This window comes from Strix aluco, chromosome 6, assembly GCF_031877795.1.
Source record: "Strix aluco isolate bStrAlu1 chromosome 6, bStrAlu1.hap1, whole genome shotgun sequence".
NCBI lineage: Eukaryota > Metazoa > Chordata > Aves > Strigiformes > Strigidae > Strix > Strix aluco.
In genome coordinates, this window is record NC_133936.1 from 28,605,182 (window position 1) to 28,627,659 (window position 22,478).

The following is a 22,478-nucleotide window of genomic DNA, read 5'->3' on the forward strand; positions in this document are numbered from 1 at the left end:
TGCTTTAGAGTAAAAAGTCATTAACTGTGTGGCTTTGACAGGTGGTGCTAAACAACTGGAAAATTAGTATGTGACACTGTTCATTAATTATTTGTGCTGTGTATGATAAAAGTACTTTCCTCTTAAATCTATGAACTTAACTTTGATTTTAGGAAAGTGTGTTATAACTGGAATGAATGCTGTTTGTTGGTATGTGATTATGTATATACATACAGACCATGGTGCTTTATTTTAAAACAAGATATGGATTACTTTTAAAACAAGTGGGATGTGCAACACAAGAGATTTTTAATAGAAAGGTTGAAGAACATGAAGAACATCCTTAATTGCTTTTTTTCATCCTATGAAGTAGATACTGCAAACTTATAGAAAAACATTTTTTTTTTAGCTCCCATTGTGGATTAGTACGTAGCTATCTTTTAAAGAATGAAAAGTCTTTGGTTTTGTCTGTATTATCTTTATTTGCTTCTGAAATATGCTTGTCCTTGTGTAGGCGTCACTCTCCCTATCGTACGTTGGAGCCAGTACGTCCCCCGGTGGTACCAAATGACTACGTGCCTAGCCCAACACGCAATATGGCTCCCTCACAACAGAGCCCTGTTAGAACAGCTTCTGTGAATCAGAGGAATCGCACATACAGGTATTCAGTGTAGTCCTGTACAAAGTGTGGTTAGTATAGTATAAGCATATGGACAAAAAATTCTATGATAAATATCCAGATCCATCTGCACCTCTACAGTGGAGCTTGCTAATTCATGATATGGACTGGGAACGAAATTTGGCATGACAAGAATGTACTTTAATAAAACCAGAATCGTGAATCATGTTAAGATTGTTCACTTAATCCCCTAGTCACCTTAATTTTAGTGCTATCACTTACAGTATTTAATTAATTACTAAAATTGTCAAGTCTTTCAGGTAGGTGGATTGTGATATTATTTTATGAAATGCTTACAAAACTGGAGAAAGACTTTGTATACAGCTTGCCTTCTACATGTTGAAGGACTGCGTAGTATGCTTATAGTTCACATTTTTGTTTGAACAGTCTTTGATGTTTATAGATTGAGTAGCTGAAAAAAAGCATTATATTTTGAGGATACTGATAACTTCAAACACAGAATAAACCTGAACTGTATTTCGAAAGGTTCTGCAGAAGGCTAGCCTTTTTCTCTAGGATAATAAGAGTTTCATGATGTGACAGGTCTAAATACTTCACTTGAAATCTTCACTTTTTAAAGATCATAAGTACCTGAGGATGGCTAAACAGGTGAACTTTAAAATATAAGAAAATACGACTTTTACTTTACTATGTTACAATTTCTAGTTTTCAGTAGTCTCATATGAAAGCATATAAATCAGAGTCTAAACAGACTATGTGTTTTCTAAGTTATAGGAAAAAGGTCTGTATTTACTCAGTAGAGGTTTAACAATATTGGAATGATGTGCTTTGGAACAAGGTTCTGGAAGTGTTTCATTTTGGGGCAAGTTCGCTAAGACTAACTGAAAAACCTCTTGTGTTGTAGTCAAAGTGCAGAGTTTTAGGAAAACTAAGCTTTTTATATAGGTTTATATCATCCTTGTTTCTTTTATCTTGTTTCCTGTTACTTCTCTGAATTAGTAAGGTGTTATCTGTTTCAGCATTCACAGCAGCATAATTCATACCCTGGGTTATTGTGGTTTCTTACAGCAGCAGTGGGAGTAGTGGAGGAAGCCACCCGAGTAGTCGGAGCAGCAGTCGAGAGAACAGTGGAAGTGGAAGTGTGGGTGTTCCTATTGCTGTTCCCACACCATCTCCTCCCAGTGTCTATCCAGGTGAATGGAAACTTGCTGTTCCTCTTTCTGACTCAGCATTAACCTTTAGCATTTGCAAGTGTCCTAAACTCCAAGAGAAGTCTCAAAGTTCGTTATTCAGAAACTTGCAAGCCTTGAAAATTGCTTGCTATTGATAGTGTGAGTTTGAATCAAGTAGTGTCTTTTCTGGGAGTGTCTGATGTGCTCTTTTACATACTAACTTGTTTACCAGAATTTTTTGCCTGGCTGCCTGCATGTGACTAGGTAGGACACAACACCTTTTTCAGTGGGCTGGGGGAAACGTCTCCCTTTTCCTTTTAAGAAAATAATTGTTTTTTCATTGGCTATTCATGCAGATACATTGAAGCATGTTTTTAGAAAATTAGATGAAATGAGAGGCAGGCACATAGTAAATGTTTAGTATGTTAATGCAAGCCTAACAGTGTTGTCATAAAAAGGCACTTGTTCAATGTAATCGCCCCAGTCTTTCCAGAAATAGGAAGTGATATTAGTACTCCTTTTTCCTTGGCTCAGCCCTTTCAGTGAAGAAGAGCGTATAGTTGACTTGCAGTGTGATCTGAAATACACAATGCTTCTGAACCAAAGAACTGGAAATTTTTGGCTTTCCTCTTCTATATTTTCTGATTCGTACAAAAGCTAAAGGCAGCCATGCTACAAATCAAAGCATAACAACAAGGCGTAAAGACATCTTTCAAAAGTAATGGCATTCAGTGAAGAGTTCTGGGTTGTTCCCTCGAGACCTGGAAAGTAGTAGTGGATTTGCTTGAACCTCATTTACCGTCTACATAGGAATGAGCCTTTCTTTAACAGCTCCATTTTTCTCTCATCTCCTTGTGCATTCTAAAATACTGTACATCTAATAAATAGCTAACACTGAATAGTCAAAGGCTTTCTCTAATCCTTGCTAACATATCTCCTGATTAACTCCACCTCTTCCTCCTCTCTTCACTTAGCCCCTGCTGGCTCGGCTGGCACCTCTCCCCTTCCTGCTACCTCTGCTCCTGCCCCCACTCCTCCTGCTCCTGCCCCTTCCTCCGCTGCCCCAGACGCTGCTGCTGCTGCTGCAGGAGCTCAGCCCCTTGCTGATGGCTTCACCTCTCCAACTCCCCCTGCTGTTTCTTCCACACCCTCTGCAGGTGAGTGTCTGCTCCACCGGGTGGGCAGATGAACCCAGGTGTGATCACCAGCCCAGGCTTTTCAAAGTTACTTCAGAAGCAGTGATTTTTTTTTTTTTTTTTTAAATGTAACTAGAAAGTATCTGCTAGTACCCATCTATAAGGTAATGGTTATAGTAAATAGTTCAAGGTGTGCTACTTTTATAAACAGCAATCATTTAATTTTAGAATTTTATTATTTTTGCATTTATATAGTTATTTATTACATTATCATTTGACTGTGGTTTGGATACTAAGCATCTCAAAGAATAATTTTGTTAGGGGCTACCAGAACTGATAGTTCTGTGTCTGATTATTCTCTTTTGGTAATGGCATAAAAAGAGGTGCATCAAGCAAAATGTAAGTTATATGACTTGTCTCTTCAGTGCTTTCAAATGACAAGTCTCCTTTCAATGAAATGATAAAAAGGGCGATTTTTTTGGTGTTCAATGTCAGGGAAAATAGAAGTTTTTATTATACAGAATAGTACTAAAGCATTTTGTTTTACTAGGTGCTACTTATGGTATATATTGCAACTTCATTTTTTTTAATACTTATGAAATCACCTTATATTTTTCATTTTCTCATATGCTGAAGTTGCAGCTTATAGTACTTACTAACCATAACACTGTTCTGTGTCAGCTTTTGATGAGCAGTTACACCTGCATTGTAAAGATCTTCTTTAGACAGCCAAATTCATATATAGCTACCTACACGCTTTGTTACTTTTCATTATAGTGGAGTCTGATCACAACGGTGTGAATTGGCTTGTGTGTTTAGTAGTGTTGGTCTCTCTTACTAAGAATTTCACCAAGTACCAGAACCATTCTTGAAATCATATTTAATTTAAGGTGCTGTGGCTCATATAAATTAGAAAATACTTACACTAGAATCCGTGACTATGACTAGAAGTTTCCAAACTGTGATGAGTTGTGGTATCAGGTGGTGATCCTGATGTCTAAACTACTTTCATGTTTAAAAGATGGACAGTGTTGTATGGGGCCTCAATCAGTTTTCCATTTTTGATGCACTGTTAGTATCCCAGTTCTGAAGCCATATTGCTCCTGTTTTTTTGACATGTCAAAATCAAGCAGAGATTAATTTTTAATGGCTATAAATTCACATTCACAATTCCATAAGAGAAATTTCAGATAGGTTACTATTTTTAAGATCTTTTGTTTCCCTGTGCTATTAGTGAGGTTTCCTGCATGGGTTCTCTGAAATAAAGTATTTGAAGAGACTGGATAGTTTACCATTTATGAGGTTGTAGTTTTTGGTCCTTAAGGATCTCTTATCCCTGTTTCTTCTCTCCTCCCTTCTCTCCAATCACCACCAATTTCTACCAGTGCACTAAGTAACAGGGAGACAGATTGAAAAGATGCATTAGGAAAAATATGAAAAAGCCTATATACTAGGTGAATTACTTCTTAACTGTTCTTCTTCCTCATCTGTAAAAAGTTTATTTTTTGAGATGTACAAAGCGGGAGGAATGTGAATTTTTAGTTCAGGCATTTGCTCTTAGAAACAAGTAACAGAGAAAGCAACTTGCGTTGTATTTACTGACCTAGTGCGAAGTTTTGCAAAGCAATCAAAACCTAGTGGGGAACAATGCAGGTTTTTAAAAAATTGCACATTCATTTGTTCTGTTTTGCTATTTACTCCTCTGCATGCATGTCTCCAACTAGAGTGACCATCCCTTCTTCCCTTGTTTTCTTTCAAACTCTGAAATTTACCTTGAGCACAAATAGTGGAGGCAGAATAGTTAGGGAGGGTAATAACCCATATGGGTATAATAAATCCAGTTTACTGTTATATACAGTGTATAAGCCAGAGAACTTTATGTGAGCGCAGAAGATAGCTTAATGGTCTTGATTCATTTATTGCTTGCTTAGGTTCAGGATCAATTACTTTGATACAGGAAATGATTAAAATGGAGAGCAAGTTTTTAAGGAGTTGTTTCAATTGACAGCTCCTTGAAAGAGGGTCTTTGAGTATGACTTTATTTATTCCATCCTTCAAGCAGATTCTAACATTCTCTTCTCCCCAGATGAGTCTCTGCCTATTTCCTGAACAGCACTAAGATACTGTTGTATTTTTCAGCTGTAGAAAGTAACAGCTTTGAGTCTTGGAAGTAGCATACAGTTTGTTTGTAAGTGTATGTTGCTTAATTATTGGACTGTGAAGTGTTATTTTTTTGCAGGCTTATAAATAACTAAATTTGCAAGAAGTTGTTATTATAATACATTATATAAAATGGATAACTGGGAATTATTTTCTTTCATTTTGAAGCTTTGTAGCTTAGACACCTTTGTATTTTCATACTGGCTTTTGTGAGCAGTGTCGAGTACAGGCAGTTGGGAGAGTTGTTTTTTCTGTTGCTATTTAGGCATCCAATGTCCTGCCAGTCTGGCAGCTGAACTGGCTGACTGCTCCTAAGATGCAGACTGTTGTAAAAAGACCAAAAACCTTAAAACCAAAAACCTTTTCAAGCCTTTGGATCTTCGATGCAGATATAAAAAAGGCAAGCATCATTCTTCTCTTTGCTAATACATTTCTCTTTCTAACCTAGGTCACCCAGTTCAGTTCTACAGCATGAACAGACCTGCATCTCGACACACCCCCCCAACAATAGGGGGATCTTTGCCATATCGGCGTCCTCCTTCAATCACATCACAGACAAGCCTTCAGAACCAGATGAATGGAGGACCGTTTTACAACCAGAACCCAGGTAGGAAAGTTTTTCTGCTCTGTTGAATTCAACACAGTGGTGAATGGAGTGGCCTTCAGATCTCTGAAATCTTACGTTCTGTCTCCACTGCAGATCTTGCAGTTAGTCTCAGGTAACTTCCAGTATGTTGTTGGTAGCCATGCCAAAGCTGCAGTCCAGGTACAGAGTGTTCAGTTTCCATTATGGCAAGCAGCTTAAAACGATACTGGCTTTGTTGCCAAATAAATTACTTTTGATCTCACAGTCACTGTTAGACTAGTTTTAGTCATTTACTACACCATGTGTCATGTATCTGCTCTGGTGTGAGATGGGTATTTGATTTTGTACCAGAACATTGATTCTTCATCAGTCAGTCTTTATCTTGTATGCTTTTTCTTTCTGATTAATGGACAGTTCAAGAAATTGCACTTGTTGTACAAGGGTCAGCATTAGACACCTTAGAGACATCAGTGGTGTTTGGTATGGGATGCAAGGGAGCTGTGTCACCTGCTAGGTCCACAGTTGATGTTATTTTAATGAATGACCTGTCTTAAAAAGCAGGATGAGATATTAACAAGGAGTGGTGTGTTCTGTGTGTCAGGCAGAACATAGTAGCTTTTTATCTAGGGGGTCCTTTTCCCGGTGCTTCTGATGCAACATGAAGGTTTAGATAGCAGAATAGGGGAGACTTTTTTTTTTTTTTTTTTTTTTTGACAAAGCTACAGGAAGATGCAGGGGACATACTGAAGGTTTCTTGTGAGGAAATGCCCTATTACCAGCAAGATTGAATGTTGACTTGCAAGCACTACAGTGCGTTTGTGTTTTGTGGTTGTTGTGGTGGTGGGTTTTGGTGTGTTTTGTGTTGTTTGGGGTTTTTTTTGTTTGGGTTTTTTTTAAATCACTGAACTTGGAATTAGGTCAAATGCTGCAATCTGCATTTAAGGGATTTGATCAGGTTCAAATATTATTGCTTGTGAGCTACCCTGCAAAGAGAAGTGTCTAAACTACTGAGGACAGGGAGGTGGAGGAGGTTATATGACTAAGTTGGAGCCCAGTTGCCTGAAATATGTGCTATTTGTTAAGCACATTATGTGCATACTGAAGGCCAAAGGGGAATAGGCAAGAAGGAAATGATAATAGCAAGAAAAGAAACCTTTCAGGACTATCTTTGCAGTAAAGAGGATTTTCAGTATATCCAGGAGTTTCTGACAACTGCTGTGCCTTTCTGCTTTGGCAAAGGGATCATTCTGTGCAAGCTACATTGCATTGTTAATAGGTAATCAAAGAAGATGCCAAATAGACTTTAAGTAAGTTACATAACCCCAATTCAGTCTGTGTACCCAAAAAGAAGGTAATGATTATGGTGATTAGTCACTTGAGCTGTAAATCACAACAAAATACTTCAGTTATGCTGGCATACTTGATACAACATAAATAAGCAGTTGTAGTAAGAGACTTTTTTTTTATATACCTAGCAGAATACAGAATTTTTGGCTTTGCAGTTATACTAACCCAAGCTTTCTTGGCCTGTACCTTGAAAGGAGAGGATGCTCAAGCATACATAATTGATGAAGACCCTAAGAACAGAGGGACTGTTGTGTCTGTAAGGAGCAGGGTTAGTAGAGACAGGACAGGGCCACAACTGCTTCTCAGCATTCCTGAAGAGAGGGAGAAAATTCAAACTTAAGAGGTGAAAAAGAGACCTTACAACAGGCAGAGGAGTGTGCCAGCTATGGCTTGTTCTTCTTTGCAGGCTGTTTGGTAATAAAGCAGTAGTGTTCCTTCCACTTCCATTTTTTAGTATGTTGGCATAGTCATTTTTGCTCATTGCACAGGAGGATGAAAGATACTTGCCTTGCCCTGTGCTTTTGATTGCCACTTCTAAGATAATTCCTCTACTTCATGGTGACACCTTTTAAACAACTGAAAAGAAAATATAAAGAAATGCAGACCCTAAATAATCTCAGCATATGTCTGTCCCAAAGCTACTTTTGCCAGCCATGCCAGCTGACAGGTGTTTAATTTTGCAACCTTAGGTACCAGAATCTAAGCAGGTACGGAGCTCAGCACAGGCTAAAAACCCTGTGGGACAAACTGGGCAAGTATTGAGGTGGTGGTCTGTGCTACATGCTATTTGTATAGCTGAATTCTTACCAGGCTGAAGCAATCTAGTGGAAGGTGCTCTTGAGCATTTCTGAATTAATTCACAGCCACTGTGTAGATGAACTCTTAATCTACCAATGGTCTATATGGAAGGAAGCTGGGTGGGAACGTTTAAACTGGTGTTTATCGTCTCTTTTGAGACAGCAGATATACAGTAACGTTCTTCTGATGCACTTCATAAACAAAGTCATTATCAATAAAATATCTATTGTATTGGCTCCTAAAGGTCAAAACTAGCTTAGAGTCATTATATATCATGTAGAGACAGCATAATATGATAGTCCCTGCACTGTGCATAAACTGAAGCACAAACCAAACAGTTAAGATCTACAACTGATTATGTCAGCTAGTGTTAGTATCACCATCTTGATTGAACTACACAACCCAAACAAAACAAAGGGATTTTTTTTTTATTTGCTTGGAGTGCTTGTCAAGAGTGATTTATTTTTCTGCATGGAAAGCCTCATTATTTATTTCAAAGAAATATATATAGCACACAAAGTACACTGAAGGGACCTAGGAAACTGAAGCTAGTCTCATATGATAGATATAAATCCATATGACATTAAATAGGGGAAGCATTTTGAAATTGAACATTTTTATAGCACATGTAATTAAAAAGGCAGGGACTTCATATTTGCACAAGAATGCTGAATTAATGACTATTACTGCATTTCAGTAGGACTTCAAGTTCCCCTTTTCTGCTTTGAAAAAATGCAAAACCAAATCTTTTTCCAGCTACTGTGGTTACAGTTTAAGGAATAAATATTCTCAGAGGTCACATCATCAAGTCAAAGAAGCTGTAATTAGATATGTATTTCAGTTTTTCTCAAGAATTAAATGGCGAGGTAATGGAGCTTGCTTTATAGGGAGGTACAAGGATATTTTTGCAACAAAAAGGATGGTTGCTCTGTTGGTTTTTTTTGTTTGGGATGTGCGACTGTGAAAGGAATATGAATGTGAGTGACAGAAGAAATTCAAAGCACTTCAGATAATAGTGACTGAAATAAACAGAAAAAATTTTGAGACATGAATTTTAAATGCCCTGGAGTTCTTTCTTTTAATTTACTATGATGATGTGAATTAATTCTGAAAAATACTACATAATACCTGGCAGTTTTTTTATGGCTCTGGAATTAGTCTGAAATTTATTTAATTCTGTTCTGCAAGCTAAATAAATGTCCTGGTATATGAAGTGTAGACCTTTTTCCCCTCATTCTTTTGGATATGACTAAATGGTTTTGTATGCCACTACTAACAAGAGAATTACTTAGTTGTGCTTTTCTGAGGTGTGCTTTCTGAAAAATAATCTTGTAATTTGCTTAGAGAATATTACTGCATTACCCTTGCAAAGTGATAGTAAAACTAGATAAATCTAGTTAACTATTTTTTAACTTAACTAGATAATTCAAACTTTCGTACCTGGCTTAAACCACAGTTCAGTGTTATAACATTTGCTATTGACTGAGAGTGTCTTCTCTAAATGTGAATTCACATGTATTGTATAAAGACAGCTCTTCTGGCACCAGTGAAAGGGCTCTGTTCAGAGTTCAGTGCAGTGGTCTGCAAAATCAGGTGGGAAGGAAACAAGGCAGCACACCTGGAATAGGCCCTGTTTGGCAGCAGCACAGTGCACTATCTTCTACCAATAAGGTCAGGAGTCCTGTGTCTTTGAAGTACGCTCAGTTCTCAAAGGTGTCTTTTTCTGTTTTGCCTAAAATAATTGCCTCATTTGATTTTTTTTTTTTTTTTTTTGGCCTATGCTGTGGAGAAAACTGGTTATATTCATTTTTATTACTAAGCGAGTCACATCTATAAATACCAATGTGATCTGAAAGGTGGAGGATTATTAGGCAGAGAATCCTGTTGATGTATTTGTTAGATCTGTTCATGAAGTGCTATATTGCTGTAGTAATAAACTTCAGTTTAAGGAAATACTTCAGGATGGATTCTAATCTTATGAAAAAGAGCTAAACTGGATAATTTAAAAAATAGAGAAATTGCCTTGAAGTAAGGATTAGGAGTATGCTTAAACCATCTGAGACATTTTTCTCTGAATGTCAGCCTTTTATCCCTGCTTTTTGGCAGACCACTACACTGTCTGAGTGGTGATGATGTCTACTTTCCTGTTTGCTGCTCTGTTGTGTTTCTAACTGAATGCCTCTCTTTTTAATTTCTGTGGCAGCTTCCCTTGCTCCTCCTCCCCCCTCCATCCTACAGGTAACTCCACAGTTACCGCTAATGGGATTTGTGGCCAGAGTTCAAGAAAACAGTAAGTTTGCTGCTTCCTAGTGCTATGATTTATTACTGGATGTGGCTTTTATTTTGAGTGGATGAAAGATCTGTCTGTATATAGCCAGAATTCTGCCTTCTTTACTGACTCTGCAAGTTTGTCTGAAATTATGGAGGGAGGGAAACGGAAATAATTTTACGGGAGCAACCTGATCCTTCCTTCTCTGAATTTTATTGTCTCTAGTGTATTTCCACAAGTTCTAACTGTTGGTCCCAGTGCAACTAATTGAGACAGGGATACTTCAACCTGCTACCATGGTTCTAGAGACATTTTTCATGGTTATACTATTGCTTGTTTGCAGTTTCAGATACTCCTCCCCCACCACCACCTGTGGATGAGCCAGTGTTTGATGAATCTCCACCTCCACCCCCACCTCCAGAGGATTATGAGGAGGAGGAAGCAGCTGTGGTGGAGTACAGTGATCCATATGCTGAGGAGGACCCTCCTTGGGCACCAAGGACCTACTTAGAAAAGGGTAAGTTTAGAGCTAGTAGAGATGGCGTAGGGTTGTGTTTGCAACAACATTTTATATAAGCTCCTGCCATCCCACTTTGGACCTGGAGTCTGCCTAGACTCCTTCATAGCTATTATTTGGTATTGTGGTAGAGGTGCTCCTCCAAGTGACAACTTAAAGAACAAAAGTTAAGCTACTCTTCTGAGTCTGACTCTTTCACCCTTTTCTCCACAAAGAGAAGGTAATGATTAGCTAGCTAATTGCTTATTTTTTAAATCGTCTGTAATCTACTTAAGACTCACCTTTCAGTAGTCTGCTTAATCCTAATAATCAAACTCCTATGAGATGAAAAATGAATGAATCAGTGCTGCAATTTCACCTGAACTTTGAATGTATGGGTGCATCTGGAGAAGTGCTACAATGTGTGTCTGGGGCTCCGTGCTAAGGTAAAAAGCGCTGGGTCTGTGTAGGACCGACTGACGCATTGCTGTGTGGCTGCATCCAAATGTCTTCAGGTTCGGAAGCAGATGTCTGGAAACATGCTGGAGTAAAAACTAAGGTAACATAACCCTAGTAGATAAATGGCTTAGGGGCACTTGAATATGAAGAAATCTACTGCCTGATGTTCTGCTGTGGAACAGGATCATGTACCTCTTAGTAAAGGGTGATATAAAACCTAATGTTGCAAAGCAACCAGGCATCTCAGCTGAGTGACAGACACATTCGGTCTTCATTGAGGAAAAAAATTCAAGAATGCCACAAAGATAAACCCAGTACAGGACTTGAGGGGAGGAAAAAACCAAAGAAGATGGAAGAGCCACTTTCTGCCAACTCCAGCCCAAAGAAAATATTACTATTCCTGAGGGAGATGGAGGAATATGTGGGAGGTTTTTTGTTATTCCCCCGCCCTCTGTCTAGCTGGTGTAAGTGCTTAGTGCAAGGAGTACCCAGGCTTTGCTGACAAGCTGAGACCATTTGTCAGACAAAGTGGCTGACTTGCAGGGTGTCTACATGACTCGCTTTATCTATTGACCTCTCCACACCCTGATTGACAGCAAGTATCACTATTATTCTGTTGATGCACACCAGCTCTTTCTTTGATTAAAAGTTGCTTCAGCTTCTTGTCAGGGAAGCTTATTTCCTTGAGGGAGGACATAGAAAAAAGGGATCTCCTATGCAAAGTACTCCTCTTGCTGTGCAGTTTAGAGGGTATTCCTGATTATTGGTATTAGTTACCTGGCTTCACAAAATCAGGTTTTGGAGTAGGGTGGGGTTCCTGATGTTGCACTTCTTTCTTTGGAGGAGGATGGCAGATTTCTTCAACTTGGGACCAGTACAGGTAATTTCAGTAAATACTAGATGTGCTACATTACTTAATGAACTCCTCTTTATGTATCTGCTCAGTTTCATTGTGGTTGATATATGTTATGCTGGATGAAGATTGCACATACATTACTTTTTGATAGGAGAGTGAATCTCAAGATTTTTCTCTGTATTTTTCCAGGCATAAGACACTCCTTAGCCTAATTCTACATTCATATCATTATCTATGTTATGTTTCTGTTACTCCTGCCACCTGGCCCTCAGCAAATCCTTAGTGGCATTTCAGCTAGGAGCAAAAGAGGAAAAAGAGGACCCTGATGTGCGTTGCCTGTTTATAGCGTCTCATACTAATGCAAAGGGGGAGGTGGAGGGGGAAGAGAAGCCACAAAATCGTGTGGCACATGGCCTGGGAAACAACTTTCTATTTGAAGAAATAATGACATTTGAAATATAGCATACTGTTCTGATCTGCTTTTCTGTGTGACTTCTATGAGCTTGTGAACTAAATAATTTATATAGGTGCATATATGCACAGATCTATTAATCTCAGCAGGCAGTCCACGCACTTGTAGTTTGATATTTACAAGGAAAATCACATGGGATAGCAAAACTGTAGTGGGAGTCTTTACTGGAGAAAGTCAGGCTTTTAGTCAGAACATTTCTCCTGCAGAAAAGCAGAAGTATAGGAAACCAAACATTCTCTCATACTGATGTAGAATCCCATGCAAAAACATAATTTTGATCCGTATTTTGAAAACTAGATGACTAAAACATCCAAAAGGTTGGTCTGTTCTTAGAGACAATCATAAAAATTAATAAAAAATTAAAGTGCTTGCAATGTATGAAGAACTGTTAAATAGTGGTTTTAAGATACCAGATATTGACATAGGTGTGGATTCTGTTGTAGTTACATGAATAGCTCTACTTATATTCAGCCCATGTCTTGAGATTTGACTGCTTTGCTGGAGTTGGGAGAGAAGTGCTTGGCTGTAATTTTATTGTAGCAAACAAGCTTTAAAGTTAATGAAAAGCCCTATGCTAAAAGAAGACTTTCATACTCAAAGAATGTGTATGCTTACCCTGCCGTGAACTAATAATGCTTTATCTTCTGTAAAATAATTATTCCTATGGCAACTCCCTAAGTTCCAATAAGTAGTATTCTGTGCCACATGATTCAAAGCAGACAAAACTGATGGAAGGAAATGGCTGTTCAAACACTATTTTCCCCAGTAAGTAAAGTAGCAATTCCTAGGATTTGTGCATGTCCTCTTGGTATGACTGTTCACTTACTTAAGTTCATATGAAAGCATTTCTAGTAGGATTAGTGTAGATAACCTTCGCAAAAGTGAGAATGTAGAAGCTGGGACACCAGGGAGGTGTCAAATACAGAGGGTTGCTATGTATTGAGATGGGATTCAGTATGATCCTGGTCCGTAAAGCAGTCATGCAGTGTGGGAGGTATGTATAACGTTTAAGACATGCTCTAACCTACAGTGGAGGAAGGAAGTGAATAGCAGATCCGTTTTGAACAGATGGAGAAACTCTTAGGTGGGATACACTTACTGGGGATGTTGAACTTGAGGATGCTACCACATGGCTGTAATAGCAACAGCCAACCTGCGATGTCCAAGAAAGCACACTGCACTTTTCCATTGAGCTCTGTGTCTGGGTGCTAGTATGAAGAGGTAAGAAAATGGCTCATCTTTGCAAATCAGATGAACAGAAGTGGGCATCCAGAAGGAAAAACTGCCCTCATACCACACAGAGAAAGTGTGTGGTCACAGCTATCAGATTTCAGTTGGATAATCAGTCTGGCCTACATTTGTGGTCAGTTTGATGTAACAGAGTTCAGCCAAACCCTGTGTAATTGTTGAAGAACCAAGGATCACTGACTGGAAGAATATCAACCTAAATGAGTAATTCTGTTTTTCATATCTACATTGAAACGTGTTCAGATAGAAACTAAAAGAGGTCCTGGCTTAGTCTCGCAGGGAAGGATGCCACCTCCTGAGTCAGTATTGCTGCTTCCTGTCTCATCTGGAGCCTTTATTTTGCAATACTGGCCTGGGCTCCTGGTAACTTGTGGTATGTGACAAGCTCACAGCTTGAACCAGTGGAACTACAGACAGAAGGATTAAACAAGTCTTTAAAGAGAGAGAAACATTGCCAGTACAAAAGTAACATGCAGGAGGAAGCAATGGTGATGTAGCAAAAAACCCAGGCTTCAGGTAATTTTATAAGAGGCTTAACAAGAAGTGAATTTTCATCACAAACTTAGGGAAGAGTTTCCTACTTGTGATCATGAAATAATGAATCCATTCAGTATCAGAAGGGACTAGAATACACTCAAAAATGAAAAAGAAAGGAATTGGAAGCTACTGTGATCCTTGGATTATTATTATCAAGAGAATGAAGAATAACAGCACAGTTGACTCTAGGAAGAAATGTTTTAAAATGAACCAGGTATAGAAGGCAGTTAAAAAGGAATTTTGAAGAACTTTAATTAATGAAGAATGTATCATGTTCATACAGTGTCTTCTGTTTTTCAAGCTAAAAATTTACTCATTTCTCTATTTGTGTTTTGTTTCCTTAGAATGATATATCTAAAACTAGTTAGAATGAGTTACTTATCAACTGTGCTGTCATAAGCGTAGAGCCAGCAACATGTGTTTTTTAAATATGCTCTGGTCAAATGATATGAATCTTCTGTTTGGGAGATTTATTTATTTTAAAAAAAATCTCTACACATAATCTGATTCTTCACTGGGATTGATTTGTATATTTTACTTTATAATCTCTTCAGGATCCAGGTTTCCCTAGTAAATATTTGTATTGATTCCTTTGCTCCCTCAAAAGGAAATGACCTCTTTTCTTTTGAAAAGAATGATGAGTTTAGTAGGACTTTTGGACACTGGGCTCATGAACACATGCTGTTAATTTTTTTCTCCTTGCTTTGGTTTAGACTATCTCCCTTCTATCCCCAGTACAGGATTTTAGGATCCCTGTCCAACATCCATTTTATTTCAATGGCAGCACTGCATGTTTCATTGCCAAGTGCTCAAAGCAGTGACTGATGCTATTTGTTAAAGTATTCAGAGCCTGGCATAGCTAATTTTCTGTATGGAACACATAATGATAGGACTGAGAATGGAAAAACATACCAAGTTGATGTCTATTTTTTGCCATTTCAGGACAATGCTCTCTTTAATATTTGTCAGTGCTTTGTCCAATTTCTTTGACTTTCCTAACAGCTCTTGTGCCTTCGGTAAAATGTTCCGCAGCTGTAAGAAAAATGTCCTGATACAGTAGGCGTACATTTTGTTTCAAGAGAACCACTTTACTTCTTCCTAGCGCCTAACTGGGATTCACCCACCTTGGCACTGTATACCCTGGGAGTGACTTCTAGCTACTGGGACTGCACATACACATTTTACAGATTTAAATGTGGAGGTAGCTAAGGTAGCATTAGCCTTGGCTCATTCTTACTGTGATCTGAAGAGAGCTCTATTACTATGCCTCTTCCATGTTTTCCTGCTGACTGTTGTTTGTGCAGAGATCTGGTTTAGCACATGTATCTAATACATGAATCCTGGAGTAGGTCTGAGTGTTCATAGCCATGGGGAGTTATATTCACCTCCTTGTATCATTCCACACGAAAAGTTTATCATATATTTGTAACCTTTACCTCTGGTGGGTCTGGAAATAATAAGAATAGAAGAGTTAAAGTAGTCCTGGGTCATGTGCTTCGAAGCATGAGCTTTTATAAAAGGGGCTGGATGAAACTGCCCCCCTCAGCAGGTCATTCTGCACACGCAGAGGTGAGGCAGTGCAGTTCTCTGAGATTGCCTTGAATGTGGAGAACTTTGTATGAGGTAGGTTGATTTTCATCCTCTTCCCTGTACCTTTCCTAACAGTCACGCTCTGTTCTTTCCTAGTGGTGGCGATCTATGACTACACGAAGGACAAAGAAGATGAGCTCTCGTTTCAGGAAGGTGCCATCATTTATGTCATCAAGAAAAATGATGACGGCTGGTATGAAGGGGTCATGAATGGAGTGACGGGGCTGTTCCCAGGGAACTATGTGGAGTCGATCATGCATTACTCGGAGTGAAGACTAGAGGACAGAACACTGCATCTCTTGCTGCAGGAGCTGTCAGGGCTTCCCAGATCTCCACCAGCCTCTGGGGCCCCATCCAGTATAACTGAATGAAGGATAATTGTAACAACCACTCTTTTGGGGGTTTTTTTTGTTTGTTTGTTTTTTTCCCTCCCCTCATTATAAAACAATAGTGATTTGAGTTGTTTGAACAAATGGCTCTTCCAGCTGCCAGCAGAGGCCATCCTGAGCCATCTGATGTTGAATTAAGCTGACCCATTCAGATGTAACAAACTTGTTGAGTAGCTGATACTTTACTGGAATTCTGACTTCTCTGACAGGCTTTGGGATCTGTCTCAGGAATCCTCTGTGCCCTTGTGGTACTACCCTTGGCAGCAGTGCCTGGCGCTTGGGATGTCCTGGATGCTTGCGGTGAAGGGTTACGGGCCAGTGGACATCCCTCCTGTTTCTACACTACGCTCCTGTGCAGCTGGAAGAACAGTCGTGTGCTAGGCAACACTGGGATTTCTGCACAGAGCTGTTCCTGTAACTGACTTCCAGATAGTTGGATACATCTTTAGCATAAACACTTCTGCAGCTGCTCTGCACATGTAGGCTGACACAGGGGCACACAGAGCTGGCTTTCATTCACTCACCTTTCAGTTTAGACATTTAAGATGGCTGCAGCCCAGAGGACCCCACCCCCATTTCCTCATCTTTTGAATGCCACAGATTTGTTTCATGTTCAGCACTGATGTAAATGTGCTCCTCTCCGCAGCGAGCTACTCGCCATGGGTGCTGCCGGTTTAAACAGAACTCACAGATGCCGTTGACGGTGAAGGCGAAACAAAGTTTACAGGTCCTCCTGGGGTCTGAGGATAAACTCTAGGGGCTGTGATCTAAGGTTCAAATCTACTCACGCCTGCTTGCACTAGAGAAACTTACCCCCAACTTTAGTCTTATGCACAATATAATCTTAAAAATCCAATCAGGTATTGTAAATTGGCTATTTTGTACTTGATGACTAGATTTGCATATGTACTGTGAGAGCCCTGTGCAGAGGCAGGACAAACGGCAATTGTCGTCTTCATGTCTGTTGCCAAAATCTCTTCAGTGGAAGTAAAAAGGGCTGTTGTGTGTACTGGTTTCCCATGGAAATCCAAGCAGTAACTAGTAGTAGTCCTAGCTCTTCCCCCAGCCCTCTCCATTGTTTATTATAAAGAAATAGATATTTTGAGCTGTACTGGTGGATCTGGGGTGGAGTAATACCAAGTGAAGGCTCTGTAGCCCCTTGTGTCGATAGTTTGCTTTTTAATCTAGTCTCAGTTAAAACTACTGCTCAGTGATTCTGCCTAGCAGATCAGTGTAAAGTGATGGCTGTACTAGTCTGCCCTTAGGAAGGACTAAATGTTATCTTTGGGTAAATGTCATGCATTAACAGAGTGAACTGATTAAACCTCCTGTTGCAGTCCTGCTAGCCTGCAAACTGAGCTGACCCCTGTATTGTGAGAGCCTCCTGGGCCAGGGCATCCTCCTGGACGACTTTTGACTGTTGCCTGGCCAAGTTCCACCTTGTACCAACAGTTGGTTGTCCGAGGCGAGACAGTGCTGCAGCTGTCTTGAGAGACATGTGTTAAAACTGAGCCCTGCACAAGAGGGCGCTGCCGGGGCTGGGTTTGTGACAGTATTGGCAAGGATACAGGTAATTGACCGGATCCGCTTGCTTGGCAATTAGTGCAGTGTCAGGGTGGAGCTGCAGGTCTGGTGTAAACCTGGGCAGGGAAGAGCCATAGCTGCTCACGGGGGAGGAAGGAGGAAACAAGCAGGTGAGGTGTGTTTGTGGATATGGGTGAATGTGATCACCTGCTTGCAGAAGAGTGAGTTAACTCCTGTGATGGTGCGTAAGGAGCTAGTTTGGTTGAAGCCTACAGGAGGTACAACTTTGAAGAAACTGGTGCGAAGGTAGGAGTTACTTTCTCCCCTGCTCAATCCACAGCTGTGTAGCCAAGACACCCTAGTCTTCTGCCTGGAAGCTGACAGCATTATTGTTTGGGATGTTAGCCAGAACTGATACCCTTCTACCTTCCTCTCTGAAAACTTTTGTTTCACAGCAAGACTAACAGAAGCAGCCATGTTCAGTTCTGTCAGCCCATTGTTTCTCTGGGAGCAAGCCTAGGAACACTGGTTGTGCAGTCACCAGAGTGACTGTTCTGGTGTCACAGGGCAGGGCTACACTTTTTGCACGGGGAGGCGTGCTTGCACCCAGCTTGTCGCCTGGGTGATTGAACAGCAGTATTGCACAAGCCTTTGGTGCTCGCAGGGTGGCTGTTTTCCAGGACATCAGAGCATTCCTGGTTTCTCTTGCCCTGGGTATGTTTGTGGAAAGACTGAGCACATGATGCTCCCATAGATCAAGTTATGGCAGCTTAGTGAGTTACTAAATGAGAGCTGACCCTCTCTCCCAGTGCACCCATGCTCCAGCTGGGAAGTCACATGTTGTTAGTGAAATGTCTTTTAACAGTCTGTGTAAAAGTGTGTGCTTGAATACTTCTGCCAGGTGGGTGGGGATAGGGTGTCCTTCCACTGTGTGTGATTGATACACACCTGTGTCCATTTTCGTTCAGCTGGTTGTTCATCTTGCAAGTTTTCTGTGTTGCGAGAGCAGAGCAGTGTGAACTCGGGGAAGTGCTGAATGCTTGCCAGAGCTCAGCATGGAGGATGAGGCTGCAAAACCTTGAAAGTGGAAGATGTGAAGCTCCTTAAAGAACATCAGACTTTGGTCTGATAGGCCAGTGGTTAGTTTGGTCCCTGCTGGTAGCACGTGGAATTGTTTATCCTGCAAGAGCTGCTGGGGATGGAATTTTTGGGTCACCTCCTGCTGGTTTTATGCTTTATTATGCAGTACAAATGTAAAGAAATTTGTTGAGCTTTATGCATATTTTTTATTTTGTACAGATTTTAATTCTGTGGCTTGTTTGGGGATGATGTGATGTAATGGTCATAGACCAGGGCAAGGTAAACAGGCTTTGTATGTTAATGTTACATAGATTGCATGCTAGTGAAGTCAGTGAGGGTTGTGTTTCCAGTTTTGTCCCTTGTACTTCTCCAAAACCTTCTCCCCTCTGCCTCTTTTTAATTTACGTGTTTACTTTAAAAGGGGGTGGAGAATGGGAGGGTAACACCTCAGTATCAAATATGTGCACAAAAATCTTGTGACTTGAGTTCTGCTGCCACAGCTGAAGGTGTTCAGCATCTCAGGCTCTTGAATCAGCAGTGTGTATGCATGAGAGAGAGGTGGGGGAAGGAGACACTCCAGAATAGCCCAAAGAGTGCTGTACGGCCAAAATGAGTGTGTTTCTCCCTTTGTGAGAGCTGCCTTAGCCCAGCCAGCTGTTTTCATTGTGCACAGAAGTCAGTCAGCATCCTCTAGCGGTGTATTTTGCCTTGGTTTGCTGTATCAGATTTCCTTGCTCTTGGCCCCAGGGACAAAGCTATTAACTACAGCAGCCTCTCCGCCATGTGCCTGCGTGAGAGGAAGTCCAACCAAGTCTGTCCCCATCTAGTGCCGAAGCAGGTTATTTTGGTGCCTTCTTTCTAGTTTAAGAGAGATGGCTGAGGTTGTGTGTGTCTCACCCATTTATCCCCCCCCCCCCCTCCGCCCCGTGGATTCATGTTCTTTGTTTCTCTCTCTGGCTGTTGCAGCAGAGGGGTGAGAGGGGCAGGAGGAGCAAGCAGACAGTTTTGCGCTTGAGCATCCTGATGGTGTGCCCATGCCCACTGCCTGGAGCAGGCACAAGGGAGCTGAAGCATTGCCTGAACACTTGCTGGCCTGACCGCTGAGGCACAGGCAGTTGCGGATGCACTGAAGAGCCATTGCTGTCCCCAGAGACCAAGAGGCGTGGCACGGCCTGGGGGGGGGAAATGGCAGAGCTTGGTGGGTGTTACCAGGAGGCTGACCTGCCTTCCTGGGATTCAGCTTGGCCTTGCGGTTAGTTAAGTTGGGTGTTCCTGAAAGTGGCTGGAGATTGCTGCTGGTTTGAGCCACAGCTCCCCACGGACCCCATGGTCTGTGGCTTACCAGTGGCTGCCAGGAAGGCTTAGACCCAGTTCGTTCTTGCTAGAGCAGGTTGTTCTCTTTTCACAGCTCCTGGGCATTTTCTTTGCTGCTCAGGGATTTTGGTGACAGCCAAAGTTGACATTGGCAGCAATGCACCTTCTGGAAAGTGGCACTTTTACCTAGGGCATTTCAGTTGATCATGAAAAGAAAGTGAGGCAGCAGCAGGACTGATGCTCCTTTTCTGGCAGAGGGGAGGCTGCCTGCCTGCTGTGTATGTGCCTATTGTTGACTAGAGGGGGAGGAGAGTCATGCACTGATACAAACTGTTGTGCTTCTGTCGTGTCTCCTGCCTGTGCTTGATGGTGACTTAATGCTGTGCTCTTCCCGCCAACTCCCACCACTTCCTAGCAAGTGCTGCGGATGTGTCTCTGCTGGAAATGAGCTCTATTACTTATGTCCCCGGGCTTCAGGCATAAATCGTTTTCCTTTCTGCCACGGATGGGACTTTATACAGGTTAGTGTTAACAGGGCTTCACCTCCTAGAGGTGGGACAGGACATCACCTTGTGGAACAGGTGGCCTCTGCATTCTCAGCTGGGCAACTTGTTGGCAGGTGCTAGAGGACGCTGTTGGAGAGGCCGTGGCACGGGGGCTCCTCCTGGGAGCGGTACTTGCATTGAGAGTGGCAAGGCACTGCGTGAGCACTGCCGCAGTTCAGGAAGCGTTACAAACCCCATGCAGAGACTTCAGTTCCTATGTTGACAACAGTGGCAGTGAGAAATGTACAGCGCTGTTGCATTCACTAAGGTGAGTATTTACAGCCCTAATCTAGAGAAGACGGTGGTGTAAACGGAGCACTGGCAGGTAGATGATGGGCTCTAGCTTACAGGGTACCACTTTCATGAATTTACTGTGCTTACAGGTATATTCACCTTCCCCACCTTTTGGCATCTCTCAGTATTAGGTACTTCCACATTTTGTGGATAAAATGGTATTACACAGAGGTCAGAATAGTGCAAGAGGGAACAGTTTGTGGTTGTTTTTTTTTTTTTTCACCCTGGTAGCTGAAGTCAGTGTGTAGTAGCAGTCCTATTGATCTACTTTCGATTTTGAAACTGCAATAGTGGGACCCCCATCTCACACCCGTGGGAAGGTTGCTGAAAGCTTGATGCAGCCAAGGTGTGCCAGCTGCTGTTACAAAGAATAATTCACAGACCATGGTGTTCTGCTGCTTTCATTCAAAAAAACCCACCTCTGTGTTTTGTGCAATCTCCCACCCATGCAGGAAGTGTTTTTTCTTTGGTACCCTAAACAGAATTTTATTAGCACCTTTGGTTATTACAAGGCGTAATACAAAACAGTAAAGTCAGCAGCAGCCTGTTGTCCAGCGGTAAGCCTACACCCAGCATCCTGCTGACCACTGACATGGTGACACTGCTGAAATGTGTGCAGTACATTTGTTCCTGTTAAAACCTCAGAAGAATACTACTGCTATTGACTAATGAGGAAGAGCTGTGTACAAATTCATTTCCATTACAGCGCCTTGGTAAAGTGCTGACATGTCTGAGATTATTTTGTAAAGAACAAGTGCTTCTTTTCACATTTGAAAAAGTGTCTTTTGCAACTTGCATGGACAAGTAGTTTCTATGAATTCTCTGGAAATGTCAGTGTCTAACATGGATTTTGTCCATGCACTTTTTTCTGAAAGCAGATACCCCCCCCCTCCTTGGTTTGCAGTCAGAGGAGAAGCACACTGTGCTTTTGCTTTTGGCACTGCTGATGCAGTGGATGAGCGCAGAGCCCACTGTAAATGACCAAGCCCGCAGGACTCTGGGGAGCTATACGCCGCCAGTAACGTTTTATTGTGTGTGCCATTTGAACCACCTTCCAGTGAGTGCAAAACCCAATTTTTAAATTTTTTTAATTGTACTTGGAATTAACTGTTGCTGTGTACTAAACCCTCTTGTTACAAGCCCTAAATAAAAAGAACAAAGCACACACCATGTGTTCTGTGAGCGTGCCACTGCTGCGTCACATTCCTTGTCTTTGGCTACAGCCTTTCCAACACAGCAAGGCCAGGGACAGTCACTTCTGTACGCAGGTGCCCTGTCCCAGAGGAGCTCTGAGCACAGCACCTCCCACAGCAAAGGTGCTAGCGTTGGCATTTCCTGAATTTGCCACACTAATGCAACACCTTGAATCTCTGCTGTAAAAGCTGGTGGCTGATGCAGGAAGGGAACAGAGCTGAATCCCCTACAGTGGACCCCAGAGAGGGGCTGCAGCACCACTTACCAGCCATCAGCTGTTCCTGCGTGAGCAGCAGGACAGGACTCTGCACGCCTGCGGGAGGAGGCAGATGGAAAAGGTGAGCCTTCACACTGGGTCCTCTTTAGACCTGTAATTGGTGTGCACCGTGTTAC

The 22,478-nt window shown here is 41.4% G+C and overlaps 1 protein-coding gene across 17 annotated transcripts in view; it reads left to right on the forward strand.

Annotated features, from left to right (window-relative positions):
- The window catches only part of ABI2 (abl interactor 2), a 72,007-nt gene extending 49,951 nt beyond the window's left edge, over positions 1-22,056 (forward strand). For 3 of the 17 annotated variants that reach the window (XM_074829326.1, XM_074829317.1, XM_074829319.1), the window contains 7 exons: positions 494-640; positions 1,688-1,812; positions 2,766-2,948; positions 5,536-5,694; positions 10,022-10,108; positions 10,431-10,604; positions 15,842-22,056. In XM_074829326.1, coding sequence (XP_074685427.1) covers positions 494-640; positions 1,688-1,812; positions 2,766-2,948; positions 5,536-5,694; positions 10,022-10,108; positions 10,431-10,604; positions 15,842-16,017 — 1,051 coding nt within the window. In that variant the 3' untranslated portion in view covers positions 16,018-22,056. The remainder of the gene's footprint in view (positions 1-493; positions 641-1,687; positions 1,813-2,765; positions 2,949-5,535; positions 5,695-10,021; positions 10,109-10,430; positions 10,605-15,841) is intronic. The other 14 variants (XM_074829324.1, XM_074829327.1, XM_074829335.1 and 11 more) reach the window with 7 other exon arrangements.
- Positions 22,057-22,478: the final 422 nt, after the last annotated feature.